This window comes from Dicentrarchus labrax, unplaced genomic scaffold (assembly GCF_905237075.1).
Source record: "Dicentrarchus labrax unplaced genomic scaffold, dlabrax2021, whole genome shotgun sequence".
Classification (NCBI taxonomy): Eukaryota; Metazoa; Chordata; class Actinopteri; family Moronidae; genus Dicentrarchus; species Dicentrarchus labrax.
The window spans coordinates 7612881-7631029 of NW_026136717.1; the positions used below are offsets into that span (position 1 = coordinate 7612881).

Below are 18149 nucleotides of genomic sequence, written 5' to 3' on the forward strand. Positions count from 1 at the left end.
CACTCTTAAAATTATTTATTCAGGACAGCATATACCAGAAGTTTCACAGCTGTAGAGAAAATACATTTACAAAAGTCATTCAAAAAATAAAAAAGGAATCAAAAGAAAAAAAAAAGTAGTCAATATTAGAATTACATTTTCTCCACACACATCTCCAGATTCAAGTAATATCAAGGATGGTTGCAAAAGTTCAGGTGCCCAGGCAGGGTTTTCCTCTAGAGTGTGTTCTCTGCCACAGATATTTAAAGTCAAAACCATGACGTCTTGTGAAATAGGGTTTTTCCTCACAGTTGTGACAGCGAACGCACCCTCCACATTATTGTGCTTCTTTTCTTGAGCGTAATATGTGACAGCGAGCGGTAAAGTTTAAGGCGGTAATTGAGTAAACAGACAAGGCTGGCTATGCAGTGTCACATCACAGGTTACAGCACGTTCAAGGCAGTTCAGAACAACATCACACTCTTTTCGATTCCAGCTGAACTTTGTTCTCAAGAGAGAGTAAAGCATTCATATCTGGCCCCAAGCTCTCAACACCATGTACATATTCACTGCCAGCTGATTCAACTGTACTACTTGTGTCAAAGTACAGGTACAGGTCTACTAGGAGTGAGTTGTTCAAATGTGAAATAAAGTCATCCCTCATTTCCCTGCTCCCTGATCTGATATCATAAAATGGTGGCACCACTTCCTTTTTTTTTTTTTGAGGATATAACAGCATCATCTAACTGTATTAATTGTGTTGGGAGCTTTATACCAGATACTAATTCCATTTAAAGGGTCACCAAAATGTGCCAATCACAGTCAGGGTGATGCAGATGTTACCAAACACATGGTAGACTAAAGAAGTAAAAAAAGAAGGTGCCATTTAGATTGTTTTTAAAAATGTCCTTAACCGGGTTTAGCAAAAGCTATAAAAAAGGTGGAGCAAAAGCTTTAGTTGAAAGACGATACAAATGCAGCCCCTTCGCCTGCACACCCGAGCACTTCACAACTCAACCCTACAAGTCGAGAGGAAGAGAATAAGACACAGTAGAACAAACCTATTACCATTTTCAATAATCACATATTGATTAACAAGTCACAAATAGCCTAATTATATTTACCAAGCTGTGTAGAAGTGCTGGTTGTAGTTTATAGTCATTTATATGAATAATAACTTCCATAAAAGGTCATATTATGTGTAGTAATAGTATGTGAGTATGTTAAGTCATCCTCAAAAGCCTGAATATAATACATAAATAGCAAATCTAGCATCAGATTAGCACTCTTAGACTTTGGGCTTGATTAAGATCCCAATTTATTCACATCCCGATGCAGATGAAAGTGAACAACCTGCATTTAAACAAACTGTTTTATAAACCCAACAGGACTAGGAACTGATTTTTACAAAACAAACTCTGCAAAAAGTTTGGAAAAATCCAGTTTAAATCCCTTCCACCTGTGTTTAAATGTGACTAGACTCTCTAAAACCCTCTTCTATGTGCACTGGGTACTGAGCAAAAGGGACCAAAGGCTAGTGTGTTGGCTTCTTGTACAGCAGTTAATTCATCCCCACCCACATCTTTAAATATACACATAACATTTATCACAACAGCCATGGATTGTACACTGCCTATTGCTAGGTTGGCCAGACTTATTAAATAGCGTGGTAACCTTGTAAAATAGGAGTTTGTAAAATAAAATTCTGGCTAAACCACGTAGTTTGTAACCTCCACCCCTGCCATTTGATAAAATGTTAACAAAATATTTACACATAAAAATTCCAAAATCTGTTGGTTTTTTTGCTCATCCAAGGCTTTAAAAAGATAGATTCATATTGGTTTGTGCTTTTATATGTATGTTTAATGTCATTTTCTTCAGATATAATCTAACCCTTAAGTTTTACAAAAGATATTATTTCTGCATCATCAGAGATTGTCCTTGTACGAGATTGTTCTTCTTTTGATAAATTTGAGATATAAAGCAGTTAATGATAGTCAAGTACAGTTGTTTTTTAAGTTGTGGTAGTGGCTTGCATGTAGCAGAACAAGAAGCTGGATAAAGGCCCAAGTTGAATACTTTAAAAAATCCTTCCTTTTTATACTCTTTCCTCCGTTGCCTGCGGATCATTTTGGCACACATTGACAGTGATCTCCATTAGCATTGTGTTTGTCTTGCACAATCATGGAGCTGAACAAGCATTAGTAACACATTGACATTTGTGACTTCCTCAAGAAAACGAGGAAGGAAATTCTAACAGCATTCAAGGTGGGCTCAGGTGTTTTGACGATTTCAGTACATTTAACTCTCCATCTACAGTATATTGCATGTGGTTGATGGGAGAGACTGAGGCTGAAATGGTAAGCATCTTTTAACTGAGTGGTCACCTCTTAAATCCGCTTAATATGCTTGTCTTTCTTCGAAGACTCTCCTGTCTTTGCACCTCATTTGATCCGTTCTATGGGGTTCAGATAGCCCGCAGTCTATCCTCATGCCTGACTGCTCCAGAATATTGTTACATCACAACCAACACAAATACAAACATTTTTTTTTTTAAATGTAGTTACCAATGACGTATAAAAATGACATGACTTAGACATGCCTTTGTGTTTGGATCTTTTTTTGTTGTTGATCAAACCAACCTTTCTTCAGTTCCTTCTCAGAGCAGGTCTGATTGTTCTCTTGGCTTCCCCGTTGCTTTCTTCTCATCCCCGTCAATTCCTCCGTTCCTCAAACACTGTAACACTCTTATTTTCCCCCCTCAGTGCCTACTCAGTGCGGTGTGTGTGGTTTTCATGATGGTTGTTCTCTCCCTCTGTCTCCTGGTGACTAAAGAGGTAGCTCCACCAGCTTCTAGAGTGGTGCATCTGTCTGGCCGACCCAGCACTCCTCACCTTCTTCATTTCCTGCATGAAATGAAGACACAGTGTAAAGTTAAAACACGACTGGTCAGTTACACTTGTAAAAGGATCATTTTGTTCCTCAATTTGATTATCATTGTACCACATAGCCTGAATTATTTCCTTTACCAAAAACACATCTATTATCACCACCTTTAATCATTCTAATACCAATTAGTACAATTATTGCCCCTTTCCCCCAACTATGCCAAATATATCTACACAGTCACTGATGTCTTCTTTTCTAACCCCATTTGAACACATCTTCCATCCTCTAACCCCCTCATTCTCACCCCTTTGTCAAGCAGGCTGTCAAACTCGTCGCTCATCCTTCGGAGCTGCCGGCCATATTTCTTGGCCGCCCACAAGGCAGGGGGAGCCGACTTGGACCGGCCCCTGAAGGGAGCTCCATCAGTTGGTGTACCAGCCTCATCTTCCCCCCTAGCCTGGAGCTCCTCGTCTCTGGAGACAGTGGAGGCATGGGACTCTGAGTTCAGCCTGATTCGACCGGTCCCTACATGGTAAAAGGCAAAGGTGAGAGGGGTTTGTAATGCTTCAGAGGAGCAGGATTAAATCAACATAAAACACTGGGAAAGGGAACAGTAGGGAGATAAATTAGTAATAGAAGAATATTAATCCCTAGTTATCATTGGAGCAATGTGTCAAACTATGTGGATAAAATAAAGGTAAACTATAGGTTAGCTTACATTTGGTGCAATGGTGCAATCTCATTTAAATATCCCAAATACAGACCAGAAAGAAAGACCAGGTTTCTGCTAAATGAAGTCTAAGCAACAATGATAGAATAGGAGCTGCACTCTGGCAGCTGTTGCAGAAACTAAATTGGAGCAGAAAATATAATAGGATATTGCTTTATTTTTCTACAAAAACTGTTCATTAATAATGAGAAAACAAGCAGTCATGGGTTTAGGTTTTAACTATACACCACTGCCCTGGTGAATTTTAGCATATTGTCATGATTTGCTAACACACATTACACTAGAAGGTTTAATATTTGAGGATCTGGAATGGAAAAGTGATATTTTTTTGAGCATGAAACTGCACACGCTGCTGAGAACTGGAGCAGAAATACAACAAACTCTACCTGTCTGATTTCTGAGTGTGTCCATCTCTCGGCATTAACAGGCAGTAAATGAGTCCTCCAAACATACTTTGGCAGATTTCTCAACCCAGAGTGGCAAATGTTATCCTCAGTTCCAGCTCCAAACCCACAATGCCCCACAATTATTTAATGTTTCCTACCAGCCATTCTGAGCTCAGGTAGGGTGAGAGTGTGACGTTGAGGAGCTCGCTGCTCTTCCGCTGTTGATGATTGGTTGTTTTCTCCTTCCTCTACCTCCTCCGAAGGCTCTGACTCACTGTCGCTGGAAATGGTGAAGTTTGTAGCCATCGTGGCATCTGGAGAAGCAGGATTTAAGCAAAATTAGAGACAGGGATACAGAAAAATCCATTAATTACTGTATATTGCAGACAGGGAACTGTCCATAAGTAGATATGCATGCTGTGCACAATTCAATGTTAATGGGTTTCAATGTTATTAAGACCACAGCTGGCTAATATCAGTGCTGCCCTGCACTTTACCTGTTGGAGAGAACTAGATCACAGACATGAGGGATATTGCCCATACAAATGAAATAATTAAAACAACATGTTTCTAAATATCTCCTATTAAAATTAAGGTGCATAGTGCTGGATCTACGGTCAAACAGCACGTTAGCTAATTATTCATGGATCATAAAATGGCATCATCCATTGTACCGCTGAGGCTGCCCTATCTAACACACCCAGCCTATTTCACTGCCCCTGATATTAGCCAGTCCAAAGGTATTCACACAGTAACGGAGAGATAACCGACTTGTTTTGACAATACGAACTCGTGTTTCATATCAGTAAGGACTTGTTGTTATACTGTAATTAAACCAACCAACACACCTTCTTCTCCGGTCAACACACCGACTCGCTTGTTTTGTTGTTGTTGACTGAAGAGGACAAAAGAAACTTCCTAGAGGGCGGAAGCCGCTGAGGGGCTATATTAGCTAACAGAGTATGCTAAAAAAAACACATTATGAGTAGGTTTCCTTACCCGAAATCGTTATAGTGTGAGCCCGGAAGGTGCGAGTGTGTCTTTAGCTGGCCTCATGCGGCCGCAGCTGTTGTTTTTGTTGTCGGTGTCTCTGTCTTTTTACTGTACAACACAGTTTAGCAGCTCGCTCACCCAATCGCCGCGCGTCACTGCACCGCCGTTGCGCGCTGACGTCACTGTTGCGAGCTAGGACTGGGCTGGGGCTTTGTTTGTCTCACCGGCTTACCGTAGTGTTCAGTGTAGAGGCGCAGCACGATTTAACAGCGGTCAGGCCATTTGTATTATTGTTTATCTGTTTCCATGTATACCAGAAGTGGAGTTCCGATCATATATTTAGTAGTAGTAATACCACAGTTTTATAATAGTCCGGAGTAAAAGTATCACCAAAATGTACTTAATTTACTAAAAGCACTTTATGCAGTAGAATGGCCTCTGTGAGAGCTGTGTTATTACTAAAGTGGAAGCAGCATTTCAGTGTTATAGCTGGTTGAGGTTAAACTAATCTTCCCCACTTTGTAGAACCTAATACCTAATTTATGTAAGCTTAAAGTAGTAGGCTGTAAAATAGAAATACTACAGACAGCCTGACATTCATTCAATAACTGTTTGACCTTGGCTGATCTTAGGTTGCCTGCTGATGCTAAATGAGTGTAATTAAATGACTGAATGAAATCTTCCTTTCTGCAATGGATTAGCAGACAGTATGAAGAATTAAGGGTTAAGCAGGGAGGGCAAAACCCGTATTACACAACAGTTATGTGAGATTTGCTTTTGGCAGATGTTAAGGCTGATAAGGACAGGGTGGGGCAAGAGGTAGCAGACATGCAAGTGTAAACACATACACAGATTATACTGCCTCTTACTGAACATGACTAAATAGTCATCCAGTAAAGTAATTTTAATTGATTTATATTTATGGTAAGGCATGTTAAACATCCACCAAAGTCTTCTCTTCCTTTTTCTTCTCTTTTCTTCCTTCCTTCTTCCTGAGACATGCAAGGAGAGGATAGAAAATCCTGCTGGTCAGTTTGTTGTCATACCTTGTATGAGCAGCAGGTGGGGAGGCAGGACTACAGACTAATCTGTCCTGGCTTTTGCTGAGATGTGTTGCTCTTTGGTAACACTGCTTCAGCTCCTGTCTCAGGTCCTCTGGTTTCTTAGGCCTGTTGAATGTGTCAGCAAACCTATATCACATTGACTAGTACAAAGTTTCAATGCAGAAGAATGTCCCCTGTGACTGCATCATGACACGACTGTTACTCATGAATTAATATAAAAGCAGGATTTTACTGTTGTAGTTGTTTGAGGTGTAGTTCACTTTTAACCTTATCATACAGGGCTATAGATAGAAATAAGAAAAGTTATGGTTCTTATAAGTTCATAATTCTAGGATAGTGTTACAATAAATGAAACAGCAGAAATAAGGATGTTAATTCAACTACTGGTTTGGTCTTACTGGACATGACCTCTGACCTCCTAGATTAATGGGTAATGAGTTTAATAATGAGTCTTTATTTTCTTTTTTTGGATAAGCTTCCTTTGGACATTGAGTTGTTGATCTTGCTTGTTAAATCTTCCAATTAGGGCTTGGATTGCATCAAATATTGCTTCATTGGTAACCTCACCTGGCTTTTTTCCCTTCGTGAGAGCCTGCAAAAGTGCGGCTGCTTAATCTGCCATCTTGGGTAAAAGGACTGTAATCGTGTGGCTCATCATGTTGCTCTTTAATTTGAGTGGCTCAATTCTGATTGTGAAACATGTAATTTTGCCGGGGTTTGTGACGTTCGAAATTCAAAGTTTATTCACTGTTTTACACCCGCTTCTTTCACACTGTAACCTTATGGGAAAAAGTCTCTTGGCGCCAGTGTGCATCATTTGACGGACACCATTACTGTAATTACACAGTTAGGCCACTATGTCAAATTGGCTTCAAAGCCCGGAGCTGTTCCTGGGGGCTTGGTGAAAACCACAAGTAATAGAGAACCTGGCAGCCACTCCTAGCAGGTTTTTAGAGCCACTTGTCCACAAACATGGTATTTTCCGTGAATTACTGTGTGAACAGTTGGCTATATAAAGCTTCTAGTCTTCAGGAAAAATCCCATAGGTTGATTTCCATATTTAATTGCAACTGTGTCCTGTAATAACACATTTTGCAACATTTAGGAAATGTTTCATGATGTCAGGATCGGGATTACCCTCGTGAAGTGCATCATAAAACGTCATGGGGAAAAAAAAAACATTTGTCATTTCCTAAAAAGCTGCTACTGCAGAAAAGTACAGCTTATGTAAAAAAAAAAGCATGTCTTCTGTTCCTTATTGTTTAAAAAAAATCTTTTATATAGGGTGTGTATGGTACTGTATATCCTCCTCTGACGGCCTCTCTACTTTGCTCTCTTGCACTTTCCTCACATCAATGCAGGCGAGTCAACCATGTAATTATCTACCATTTATATCTAGGGCTGCCTCTTTACTCTTCTCCTTCTCTACATCATTCTCTCCTCTCCCCACTCATGCATTAAAAGCCTCTTGTGAGATCAGGAACAAAATTAGTCTGTTTTGCAAAGTCAATAAGTGACAGTTGAGTAGGAGGAGCAAACCGTTTTTGTGGAAGCTGCGACTGGGATTCGAGGCGATGTGATGCAGCTTCATCTAATTCAGTGCATCCAAACAGAACTAATGTGTGTTTCTAAGCTTGGACAAACGGGCAAAGTCCGCACAGTCAGCTTTTCATACAGTGGTGTAAGTACGGAGCAGCTCTAGAGAAAGACTGTTGAGACTCGGCTCTTTTGAACTCTATTTTTGGAGGGATTATAGAAATAATACATGGGAGTTCTCTTTTTGGTTGGATTCGGCTGCCGTTTGAGGACCATACAGTTATTATCCATTTTAATCTGTGTGTGTGTGTGTGAGAGAGAGAGAGAGAGAGAGTGTGTGGGTAAAGCCATGTATGCACTAACTTTGTAGAGTTTAAGAGCCATAAAACTACCATCCATAAGAGTGTGTGAGTGAGAATGAGTTTCTGGTATAAGCAGGATCATTGTCACACACATACACAGACATTGAGTGTGTGTTTGTGCATAAGTCTGCTGGATTTGAGTGTAATCTGAAGGAGCCATACAATTAACATCCATTTATATCTCCCTGTACCAACCTCGCCCTGCCTCCCTGCCCCTCATCTGGTGGTTATTTTGGGAAACGGAGGCGTATGCACTCCCACACTGTCTCCAAACCACCACTCATTGTGCGTTAGTGTGTGTGTGTGTGTGTGTGTGTGTGTGTGTGTGTGTGTGTGTGTGTGGCTGTGTGAGAGCAAATGCAGCAGCGTTTCCAAGTGGCTACCCAAAATGTTCCTTCCAATTTAATGCCAGGACACTGCCTGTCTGCCGCCGCCGCAGCTTCACTCACTGTCCTTTCAAATGTTTTCCCCCTCTCTGCATACCCTGGCTCAATCTATGTGGGAGCTGAGGAAGATGCAGAGCAGGTTTTGAATTATTTGAAGTGGGAGAGTGTGGAGAGAAGAAAAGAAAGAGGATGACTTGGTTTCCCAATTCCAAAAAAGGGTTGAGAAGCACACCCGAAATACAGACAGTGTGTACCAGACATGGAGAGAGGTAGAGACGCAGACAAGGGAACCAAAAAAGCAACAGATGAAGCATCAAAAGTAAAGGCAGACCAAGACATGAGAGAAGTGTCTGAGAGTGCAGAGAGAGAATTAAAGTGATCGAGGAGCAGAAAAGGTGGCAGTAAATGTAAGACTTTTGGAAGACTGCCAGACAGAAATCACAGGAATGGTGCAGGTGTAAGAGACACGAACATGGAAAGAGTAAACTTAACCTATCGGAGTGAATACACGGCTCCAGCCCACTCGTTCAACTTCAACTTTGTCGTTGCTCTTGGTACATGCTCATTATATACGGACTGCTCCCTTGCTGTATAACTAAGTCACTCTGTGATCACAAGGCTGACATATGGCAGCTTTCTAATTCAATCCACTCCACCCTTACGCAGCCCGCCGGTCTTATAATCCAGCTCTTCTTCGTTTTGGACTAAAAATGGGTTGCTGTCTTTTTCTCTAGTGGATACAAAATCAAAAATGCACAGCTCAACAAGACAGTTGGATCTAAGACTGGTGTTGCAATCTTTCTGTTCATATGACAAGTGAAACATCTTTCATTGGGTTGTGGAAAATCTCCTTTCCCCAGTGCAGTTTAGAACCAGAATCAGAAATACTTTAATGATCCCAGGGGGAAATTATTTTTGTTACAAACTCCAGATATACAAACAACATATACAAGCAACATCTATTAAGAACAAAATATAAATAAATAGATATATAACTATATATGTATATAAAAGATCAAAGTTGATCAAAGATTGAAGTTGAGTTTCAAGAATCTAACTCGTCTAATCTAACTTGTTTCTTAAAAACCCCAAAAACATTGAAGGAATAGTTTGACATTTTGGGAAATGCGCTTTCTTGCCCGGAGTTTGATGAGCTCAATCACTCTCATGTCTTGTTAGGTACAGTTAGCACTGGTTAGCTTAGCTTGGCATAAAGACTGGAAACAGCCTATATCTCGTTTGTTATGTTGGCTGTTACGGGGAAGTCACTGCTCATGCCCAAGAAATAATCCTGCACATAACCACCTTCACTTTATATATTCGTTAAACTATCGAGATATAACGTGTGAATTACTAAGATTTAGGTGCTGGTAGATGGATTATGTTACCTTTAGACAGAGCCAGGCAACCTGTCTCCCCATCCCAATCCTTAAACTAAGCTATAGGCTAAGTTAACTGTCTCCTGGCTGTAGCTTCCCATTTAGTGGACAGGCACAAGAATATCAATCTTCTCATCTTACTCTAAACATATTTCCCAAAATGTCAAACTATTCCTTTACAGAATAACGTTATAAAGCTATAAACAGACCGTTTTCTGCAAGAACAAACTGTAGTCTCTCTTCCAAGTCCTGGAGGTTAAACAAACAGGTTAGAAACTACAATTAACTTCTGCCTTGACTTTAGTGGACACACAGACTCACTCCCACCCATGCCTGTTCTCATTCTTGTCAGCATACAAGCCACACACACACTGTCGTCCAGCCCCTTTCCAACCCTCTAAAATCGTCAATTATGGTTGGGTTGTTTTCATGTGGTTGGAGTGGTATGTGCACGCTCACAGAGTTAATGTATGTATACATGCTGGTCTGAAACATATGTACTCCATATGAGAACGTTAAGGGCTACACTGCTACATGTCTGTCATTATATTGTCTAATGATAGTTAATGAATAGGTGTAGTCCTTTTTTACACGCAAAAAATGGCAATTTGACTGGTTCAGGCTGAGGAAATAAGAGCATCATTTGGATGTGTTTTCCTGTTTCTCAGACCCTTCACCTTCAGCTCAGTGCATTCTGCAATATAGATGTGCACAAGTTCAGATTTTTAATTATTCACAGTTTGCTGCAACTAAATAATGGATCATTAAGTAAAAATTGTCACAATATAGTCACGATGCTGCTTTAATTGTCTGCAGTTAATCTAGCTTTTGTTGGCTAATCAGTTTATGTTTATCACTGTGAAGCTCTGCCTGCAGCTAAACATATTTCCATGCTTCACTTAGTTATAATGGTAGAGCTGCCATACATTACCATACGGTAAAGCCAGTCTTTAATCAACATAGTGATAATTACCTACTTACTGAACAACACAGACTAAAGGGCTAAAGTGATAGTGATGAAATTAATTATTCTCTACCACGATAGATATACAATATGTATAATTTCACTACGTGTAAAAAACGCTTTGATTGTTGACATGTTGTACGTGAACTGCTGAAATGACCCAATAGAGCGTCTATGGTTCTATCTTGTGTTTTTTCCAATAGAGATCCATGACACTATTTATTGACAAGTTCGATTTATGTTAGTGTTTTGCATTAATAGTCTTATGATTTAAAAAAAAACGAACACAGGAGGACCAATGAAATTCTGCCTCTTTACTGTGCCACCTCCGTGCTCTGCAATCAGCAGTTCTGAAACCACAAACTAATCATTTTTCTGAAAACATTGTGAATGATACTAATACAAACCCAAACTGAGCTCATTTATTGTCTTGTTTGAACTTTGTGAACAGATGATCTTTTCTTCAACCGCAAGCTAGCATAATAGAGAGCTAACTTGCTAAGTTTAGCAGCTCATGCTAACATGTGTTCACTATGAACTCAAGTTTCTTTGATGATTTTAGACTGAATCATATTATATATAAATAATAAAAGGAAAATGAAGGTTTCTTGTTGGCCAGTTTCTAAACATTTCGGGGATCTGATCCTCCTGAACAGACACAAACTAATGCTCGCAAACAGAAACAAAATAGTGCATCAGCAGAAATAAGAAGAGAAACATTTATTTCATTGTTTAAACTGCATTGTTAATAAAAATCTTTTTAGTGTCTAAATTTAAAACATGTAGCTAAACTGTTGTCTATTGTTGTCTTATAGTGTAACTCACTACAGCAATGAATATATTGATTTTGCCGTCTTATCAGACAGAACCTTGTAGCCTTATTTTAATAAATCTGTTTTCATAATATTTAATATTATATATTTGCCATTAGGATGCCTGTCAACCTGCTAGTCACAGGCATGGTGTCATACTGAATGATGCTGATGCTCTGAATAACAATCATTAGGTCAGGTGATACCTCTAGCAGCTCTGCTCCATGCCTCTGTTTCCCTTGCCATCTTTCACAAGAGGAGTGGGTCATCCATCCTCCTTAAAGATTTTATTTGTTTTGTTTTGACAGAGATGAGAGGCAGGAAATTGGATGGAGAGACGCAACATGGAGCAAAACAAGCCGCATTTTCAGCCCCGATGAGAGAACATGGTATCTGCATTAGTAGATTTGTCTTCCTCATTGCCTTAATCCTCTCCCCCATCTTTCCCATTTCACCTACTCACAGACTCTCAACATTTTCCCATTTTATTCTTTCATTGTCTCTCTTCTTCCATGTCTCTTGTGCCTCCATCACTTTCTCTCCGTCTGTGCCTTTCTCTAATTCCTCTTCTCTCCCCCTTCTCTCATATCTGCCCTGTGCTTTATACCTCTATTTCTTGCAGCTTCAATTTCTTCAGCCTTTCTCTTCTCTCTTCCCCATCCTTTCCTCCCCCCTTGTGTATCTGGGTTGCTGACTGAACTAGTTCATGAGGAGCTTGCTAGCTGATGGCGTCATTGCCTCTGTTTAATTGATGTTGTATGATAGAAACAAGCTGCTTGTTGGACTCAGTCAGGTGGTAACAAAATCTTAAGAGCCAGACCAGAAACAAGAACAAGTTAAAAATCAAGTGGAAAGTCAAACTTTTTGGGGTTTGATTTCACTTTTGGACTTCGTTGGAGATTCAAACTTTCCATTATGAGATCACAAAATGACATAATTCATTAATGATTACACTTCACAGCATCACAGTGTGTTCAACTTTTGCATTACCCTGATAGGACTTTTCCTTGCAAGCATTACCGTTGAGGGAGCAGCACAGTTACATTAACAAACCATTGAATGCTAATGAGAACTTACACTGACTGCTGGCTCCAGCTAGTCCCAGTCAGCAGAACAGAAATGGGATAAGTAACTGTAACATTAGCATAACAATACAAATCTGCATAAAAATAATAAAATAAAGCCTGTGATAGATGGCCATCATTATAAGGAAAGGAATAGGAACACATTTGCCAATAACGGAGTGTATTTTTCATCCCACTTCTGTTCCTTAAAGCCCTTTATATTATTCAACTCAACTCTATCTTTGTGGGTCCAGTCCCTGCTGCAGGCTGTTGGACATTTCCATCAACTTAAAATGTCTACACAGAGGGATACATCCCAATTATTACAAAAGCACAAAGCTCCAAATTCCAACTTTAACATAAGATGTATGTATAAAATGCAAGATGTGTGTGTCTATACGCTGTGTGTGTGTGTTATGTGTGTGTGTGTGTGTGTGTGTGTGTGTGTGTGTGTGTGTGTGTGTGTGTGTGTGTTAGTGTTCTTGTGATATGAATCATAGTGAAAGGTCAGTATTGCTTGAGGGGAGAAGAAGCAGAGGAGACAGAAGTGATGAATTGCACTTTGGGACCATTTTCCTTGCAACACCCCAGGTTATATTGAACTGTGTGAACGTGTGTGTGAGAGCCACAGAAAGAGAGCACAGGTGCATGCACACGTTTGTGTGAATATTTTGCACCAGTATGCGTGTTTCTGATTAATATTCAAGTGTTTGTTTTTTTTTCTGTGGATGAGCAAAGTTAGAGGTAATATCTTTGTTGTTCGATGTGTGTTTATATATAAGTTACAGCATAAACAAAAAATTCAAGCTGAGTGTGTGTCTTTTGCAGGCACATGCCACAAAATATGCAAGATTGGGATTGAATTTTTTTTGAGTGGAGTTGCAAAAATGCACGTGCATGTTGCAATCCTGCAGGACATCCTAACAGTTAAAGTGGAAATTCCCCCTATGACTTATTTCACTTGCAGCAACTTCTCATTTATCATTTTCATGGTAGAATTATGCAACAGCGGCAAAGTGCAGATCGGCAGAAGAAGCTCAGACATGGTGAGACAAAGAATATATTCATCATGGCGGTGGTAAAGATGTACGTCATAGATGGACGTCTATAAGACAACACTTCTTGTTTTGGTTCTGATGTTCAGCTCAGACAGCTCAGTATTACCACCTTTGGTAATACTGGCATGGCCCTCAGAGTGCATTTTCCATTTTCACATTTTCTCGAGTTACAGTGAGGTCATGCAGGGATTCTGTGTTTGTCTTGTGTATAGTAAGTGTGTCTGCTGTGGATCTGATTGGTTTTTGCCTCCTGATTAATCAGCAGCTCCCTTTCAACACTAATCAATAACCCAGCAGGCTAATGGAGGTGGTCCACATCTCATCTGATTCTTTTCTGTGTGCGTGTGTGTGTGCGCGCGCGCGTATGCGCGCTCAAAGTCACAGTCATGGAAGCTACATTGCATGGAGTGTGTGAGTGCTTGTGCTCCTAACGGTCAGTCCCAGAGCCACGCGAGCACTTAGCGATCGGCTGTTGTTGTGCTTGATGACCAACTAACGGCCAGAACGCCACAACGGCAGATGCTTTGTTGCACTTGTATGGCTGTTAGAGCTGTAATAACCTGAAGTGGGCATAAAACAATCAACCAGTAGGAGTGGGGGCATGTGTGTTTCTATGATTGTGAATCCATGTGCAGGGCCGCTCATAAGGGGGGGAAGGGGAACACTTTCTGGGACCTAGTTGCTAGGGGGGGGGGGGGTGCACGGAGGCCAACAACATTCTTGTTCATCTTAACAATAACCATATTCTATTTTGAACCACAATACTCACAATTACTTATTTAAACAACAAAAATAAACATTTTATTTCTTGTTGTTGTTGATTTAGTCAAATGTAGCCTGTTATAATGAAAGGATGTTAAAAGTCAGTTACCCTGCTGGCATCTGGCAAGAGATACAGGAGTATCCACTGCTGTACTAGGCTTAAGAACACCTTCTTCCCTCAGGCTGTCAAACTACTTAATTCATCCTCAGCACTTAGTAATCAGATTTACCCTACATTATTTTTGGATATATATTTTTAGTTTTTTACCAGTAGCATAAAGAGAAACTACATCCTGAATTTCATTATACACCCCTGTGTTTTAAAATTACAATTAAATGACCTTGTAGCCGCGTATCCTGTCCTCAAAATGGTGTGAGTCATTTTTTCAAAAGTTCACCACAGGCGGTCGGCCACATGACCTTAGAAATTCACTAATCTAAACTAACTACAAGCTAATGATGCAGTGAATTTTCCTGCCATGCCAGGATCTGCACATGATTTGGGATGCTAGAAGAGAAAGAATAAGAAAAAGAGGGAACTGACCAGGGCTTTAGACCCAACTAATAATAGAAAATAGAACAGACAGAACTGCTACGTGGCTGTGGTGTCCGCAGCTGTCCGTGTATGCGTCCGTTTGGGGGTATGTAAGAGCCTAAACGTTACTAGCCAAGAGGTAACTAACGTCAGTGAAGGAGCCACCACCACCTGTGTTTGCCTGAAGTAGCCCCGCATCACTGAGTAAGTCTTTTTCAGTTTACATATATGTGTTTATTTAGGAGACAGTACTTTCTGTGGGAAGGCCTCTCCGCGTGTGTGGTTTCATGTGTCTGGACATGACTGTGGGTGTATGTACAAGCAGGGAAGAATGTATTATCCTGCATATTTTAGCTGCTGTGAGAGAGACACAGTGTAATGTGGCTGTGACGCTCATCTTTTCCATTTCAAATTATCAAGGCTCATTTGCTTGCAATCCTCCTCATCATCATTTGGTTGTGTTTCAGAGCTCCCCCCATGGACCATACTCAGCATGACTTACAATTGCTTCGGTGGTCTGACACAATGAGTCTGAGGCTGCTCATGAATAATCAGGAGCCAACAAAGCTTTATAAGGTTAGAGATAAAGCAGAATGGCTTGATTAGTGGGCTACTGTGCAATCATGTCCAATATTTGAGCTGTCTTTGTGAGTACATGAGAGGATTCTGAAATGGGATTTAGGGAAGCTGGCCTCTATTAGCCTTTATTTACCAATGTAGTTACTTTAAACTAACTCCTTTCCAGCAACACCCTGCTACAAACTGTAATCAGTCTGTAGTTGAATTTTGTCTCTATGCCTTATGATACTCTTAGAAAAACACTAACACTCTTCCAAGAAGTGAAAGTGATTGCAGTATAAAACCAGAAGTACATGTTTTGGTCACATTTAAACGGTTTCACGTTATTGTGAAATAGGTGTGTGCTGTGATATGGAAACATGCTAACCAGATGAAAAGTATACTGTTCCTAACCTCCTCGCCTCACATTCCCGCTCCAAGCGTGTACGAGAAAGTATGGTGGCCGCGATAAAATGAAAGGCCCTACCTAGAGCCAGTGTTTGGCTACTGTAGAAACCTGGTAGTTTAACATGGCGGACTCCTGTAGATAAAAACAGCTAATTTTAAGTTAACAAAAACGCAATGATTCTTATTATGAGAACATACCTGAATATTATATTCAATGTCTGCCAATAGATCCTCCTAAATGTTACACACTGGATCTGAAGGAATTGATTGACTTTTGGAAAATTGTTTGCTGTTTTGCCAAGAGTTAGAGATGCATTTTAGTGTATTTTTGGAAAAAGGGGCCATTGGAGCAGCGGGCTTCTGTTTTCAGGATAACTGACTGTCGAACAAAAGGGAATTTTTTCGGAATTCAGGCCCTTGGAAAAATGGGTTGTCCCCAATTTTGTTACTAATAGACAGAGACAGGCTAGCTGTTTCCTCCTGTTCCCAGTCTTTATGCTAAGCTAAGCTAACCGGCTTCTGGCAGTAGGTTCATATTTAGCGCACAAACATGAGAGTGGTGTCAATTTTCTCATCTAAAGACACTAATTCAAAATCTAAATATGTGTAAAATGTGAAAAGACAGTCACACTGAGCTGCACATTACACCAACGATTTCCTGCTCTAACTGGAGCATTTGGTTGACACTGTAATATTCTAAGTAATCCTCCCTACAATAGAATAAGTGCATGTCGAATAGGAAACACATGTTACATTTCTGAACACAATACAGTGGCAACCGCTAACTGTTAGGTACACTGAATGCAGCCAGTGTAGATCAACTTATATCGTCAACAAAGGGGACTCATGTAAGGAAACACCATCAGGGGACAAATTGGTGTGAAGAAGACCTAACCTAGTTTTTAACTGGCTTTTGTGCCGCGCCAACTGTTTGTCTGCCAAATTCTTTGGAATACATGACAGTGAGCAGCATGTATTGTTCATCCAGGGAGTCCGTCCAAAGGCAGCTTGAAAACTACCGCTGTTACAAAGTGTCCCTACTGAAAAATGCAATACAGGTGTCATACCCTGCAACCAAAGGAAACCTGATTTCCTACTTTTATTTTCCTAATCTTATTCATTTTAGGTAACTTAAGAATTTGGATTTGAGTCTGTCTGTATCTGCATGGACATTTGGAAGGCTGCTGACATCTTGATTCCAACTAATATGCTTCAACTCAAAATTAGTCTGACCTTGGCTAATTTAAATAGGGTATTTCTGAAGTAATATCTGTATTGCACGGTTACTTCACAATAAAAGAGATTCAGTCATGAAAGATTAATAACATGATAACTTATTCACGGTACGTTTTCTCGTACGCAAAGGGTCTCGAACCTGAACCCACAGATCCACGTACCCACAGGCTATTGTATGTGTGAAATGTACTCCACCATTAGCTTGTGATCAGATGGCTGTTTTTACTCATTGCTGAAATGCAAAGCTATGCTGTGAGCATCTGGTGCAAGAGAGCTTAAAGGGCAAAAAGAGTGTTACATTGTTCACATTCAATCTCTAATTAGAGCTAGTTTGCTCGAGCGCAGTAACAAAGTGGGTAATGTTGTAGAAATATTAAAATGAAATATGGTCTCTAGAAAGTTGGCCTTTTCTGAAATTGTGTGTGTGTGTGTATACATGGGCTTTCGAACCAAATGGTTTATGTTTTACGTATTTTTTAGACTAATTTTGTAATAAACCACATTAAGATCACATGTAAATACTGAATCATCCTGTTACACTGTAGAACTGTAACCAATGTGCCACCGTTTTCACGAGTCTCAAGCTAAAGAACCAACTTAATATTTCATGGAGAACAGCATTTGTCCTCTAGCCTTTCGAAGACGCCTATGCACTGTGTTATAGTCGTCGTTTTCAGCTATATTACAGTAGTAAGACAGAAGGCTCTGCTTATTCTCTCATTGCCATAGAAACTGGGTAGAAATGTAGCTTTCTCTGAAGATATCGTTGTGGTTTGTTTGGCAATATAGTAGTGAGGCAGGCAGGCAGACGCGCGCTACGAGGAGATGGGGGAGGGTTAATAGGCACTGAATCTGTGATGCTTTGATGCTGCTGCTGAGAGGAGGAAGTATAGCAGAGTCGGGGAGCGAGGGGTGGCATGTGGCAGAGTTCCAGTAATCTGAATAGAAGATATGAGGAATCTGGTACAGTGCCTGAAAACTTTATTCTTTCTTCATCAGCTAGCATTTGATCCTTCAGAAACAGACACGGATCATGTCTTCATTGTGA

The 18149-nt window shown here is 40.2% G+C and overlaps 1 protein-coding gene across 1 annotated transcript; it reads right to left on the reverse strand.

The window, feature by feature from the left end:
* Positions 1 to 5154, reverse strand: badb (BCL2 associated agonist of cell death b). The gene is made up of 4 exons (XM_051428952.1): positions 4984 to 5154; positions 4143 to 4298; positions 3173 to 3393; positions 1 to 2885 (listed from the first exon to the last, which is right to left on the reverse strand). The coding sequence occupies exons 2-4, from the start codon at positions 4288 to 4290 to the stop codon at positions 2748 to 2750; spliced, it is 507 nt and encodes a 168-aa protein (XP_051284912.1). The 5' UTR covers positions 4291 to 4298; positions 4984 to 5154; the 3' UTR covers positions 1 to 2747.
* Between the last annotated feature and the right edge of the window lie 12995 nt (positions 5155 to 18149).